Genomic DNA, 2,773 nt, shown 5'->3' with positions numbered 1-2,773 from the left:
TTATGAAGCTATTTGGGTTAATGCGTAAAAAGGGTATAATCCCTGATATTGTAATCTATATGGCTGTGGTGGAAGGCCCTAAAGTGTGAAGATGAAAAATGAGAGATGGAGAAGTTGGGTGCTTTAGACCTTGGAGAATGAGGTAATGGATACATGGAGGACAACGGGTTAAAGAGAAGCCAGCTTGTGACTACATCCTTGGTAGACAAAAGTTCCAAATGCGGTCAGATCAATACTGCTAGGCAAGTGTTTGATGCAAGGACTACCCAAGATGTTGTTGCATGGTCGGGTTATAGCCAATTGAATAGCATTGCATCGAACGCCATAGTCGAGAGTGTTGTGCTACCTGCATGCCAAATTCACAAAAATGTTGAACTTGGAGAAGACTCATGGAGGCAGCTCACTAGGTTGGACCAGGGCATAGCGGTGATTCTATACTTAAGTCCACTATTTATGCATCTGTGAACAGGTAGGAGGATGCACTGAAGGTGAGCACACAGATAAAGGAAAGCGGAATTAAGAAGACTCTAGGTTGTAGTATGATTGAGGTGGATGGGGTGATTTATGAGTTCTTTGCTGAAGATAGTGACCATTCTCTATCCAAAGACATATATGATACAGTGGAAGAAATGCTTCAGAGGATAAAGTTGGAAGGTTTTGTTCCTCACACATCAGAGGCAAGATTAGATACAGAGGATGAAGAATACCTTGCTGATGAGGTTGCTTGTGGTTTTCACAAGGATATGCTGGTGGGTGCTGCTAAGACCATTGTCCAATCTAAACCTTCAAACGTGGAGGTTCCCTTCATTGTTATTGCTTTGCTCAACATACAATCAATTCATGTAGTGGGTTAAACAGGAGACTTGTATGTTGCACATAATTATTTTAGTACCTGGACAGCACGGGAGCACAGCAACCAACACAATTTTTCAACCCAAAAATTTTACTGTGATCTTTGGTTCATGAATACGTGTACTGTGAAATCTCCTACTCAATCAGCCATGGAAACTTTAAAGCCCAAGATGATGATGCTATTTCATATTGTTGCTACTATTGCAGTGAAGATAAGGGCACCCCAGCAGCAACTACAGCTTGAAAAATATAATGCAGCTAAGCACCACCTGGAAAATTCTGACTGTGACCAAATGCTTGTGCATGGGGGGAACATTGATGCTGCTCATGGTGTATTTAATGTATTACCTGCCTTTGCTTTCATCTCAAATGAAATCATATGTGGCAGTGGGGTTGTCTTTGGTAAAGATTGTCTTAATACCATTGATTTTGAGAAGTTGTTGGCAGATAGGGAGACTCTCCAAGATAAAGGTTCTCTTGCCATATTTTGAATGTCACGCTGTGGGGAATGTTTTTTCTGGCTGTTGACAGGAACAATATTAAATTCTGGGTGGTGTCTTCCCCGAGTATAAGTGCTGCTGCTATGGCACTGCTGCAACCAGTGCTGCCAACAATGGCACTGCTGAAAACAGTACTCATAGTCCTGAGAGTAGAACCAGCAGTGCTTTATGAAGTCCATGATGTTTTATATTCAGGAGGGGCTCATGAAAACCTCCACCAAAGACAATGCTGATGTGCCAAGTATACCATGCTGCCATACAGCCAAGGACACAGTGCTGCTATGGCAGTGCAGAACACCATGCTGCTCGACAACCACGCAAACAGTGATGCAGTGGCAGTGCTGAATGAAATAGGTGTTGTTCATGCTGGACATCTAAATAACTCTTTGGCTGTTCTCTCCCATAACCAAGCTGCAGCAGCAATTACATCAGTGGTGACAAAGATCATTGACACTAAAAGTCAGGGGGACAAAAATTTTGGGCTTTATGTGGATGATGGCTGTTTTCAAAATGCATTTGTGTCCGACCAAGCTACGCGGATGATGGTTGTCAAGAAGGATGGCACGATCACTGCTGGTAACTTGAGCCAAGTAGGTGATGGTGTTGGTGCAATCCTCTTTATGAGAAATTCAATTGCAGAGCTGATAGTATTACCATTTCTTGGTGTATTCTGCCATTTTACTGCTGTTGGTGTGGACCCTTCTGTAATGGGCATAGATCAACCGGTTGCAATTTCGACTGTCGTGAAAGCGCTGTCTGAGGAAGTCGTTCCTGCATTCCAGGTCATGGTGCTTCACCGTCGTGGGGTGTGCTACTACAAGTAAAGATGACACAATGTCAAAAAAAAAAATTGCTTCTCTAGTTGGATGCTCCAATTTTGTAGTCCAGAGGGCCGACATAGATACCGTGGTTGATACTTGAGAACAGGTGGAGCCATCGGCACGGGCAAGCAAACCCTACCTTCGAGCTTGAGGACAAGCTTTTTCTTTCAGGGTGGGGTGTAATGTTATGCAGGCACATTAGTATTTTAATTGTTTTTATTTAATTTTCTTTATTTTATTTCAGTTAAATAATTAATAGGCCACAGGGGCATTTTTGGAATATTTTATATATAAGGGTATTTTGTAATATTTTATCTTAAACCTTGTAAGGGTGAAGGCTATTTAAGGGGTAAGAGTAATGAGAAATACAAGCATTGATTTAGAGTAAACAGGGTTTTGAGTTCTCTTCAACGAGCTCAGGGGTGTGCGTTCTCCTCAAAGAACCTAGGGTTTTAAAGCTTCCATTTGGCTTGATCTTCGTCTTTCTCTTCTTCCGCCCTACAAATCCTTGTGTCAGATCTGGGACCATAACAACTTGGATAGAAAAGGCCCAGGCACTCATAAATTTGCACTTAAAAGGATTAAAACAAACTATGAAAT

General features: G+C 42.0%; 1 protein-coding gene across 1 annotated transcript; it reads left to right on the top strand.

The window, feature by feature from the left end:
- Positions 1 to 1,600: 1,600 nt before the first annotated feature.
- Positions 1,601 to 2,176, top strand: LOC137963232 (3-ketoacyl-CoA thiolase 1, peroxisomal-like). Its single transcript, XM_068810398.1, has one exon. The coding sequence runs from the start codon at positions 1,601 to 1,603 to the stop codon at positions 2,174 to 2,176; it is 576 nt and encodes a 191-aa protein (XP_068666499.1).
- Positions 2,177 to 2,773: the final 597 nt, after the last annotated feature.

This window comes from Aristolochia californica, unplaced genomic scaffold (genome assembly GCF_029961685.1).
Source record: "Aristolochia californica isolate CCGP_79_NKW_82.1479 unplaced genomic scaffold, dmAriCali1.0.hap1 SCAF_4, whole genome shotgun sequence".
NCBI classification, from domain to species: Eukaryota; Viridiplantae; Streptophyta; class Magnoliopsida; order Piperales; family Aristolochiaceae; genus Aristolochia; species Aristolochia californica.
The sequence above is the reverse complement of the archived record's forward strand: the minus strand, read 5'-3'. Positions and strand labels throughout refer to the sequence as shown.

What these genes read in the sequence shown, in the direction of transcription:
- LOC137963232 (XM_068810398.1), top strand. Translation starts at nt 1,601, where the DNA reads ATGCTGCCATACAGCCAAGGACACAGTGCTGCTATGGCAGTGCAGAAC.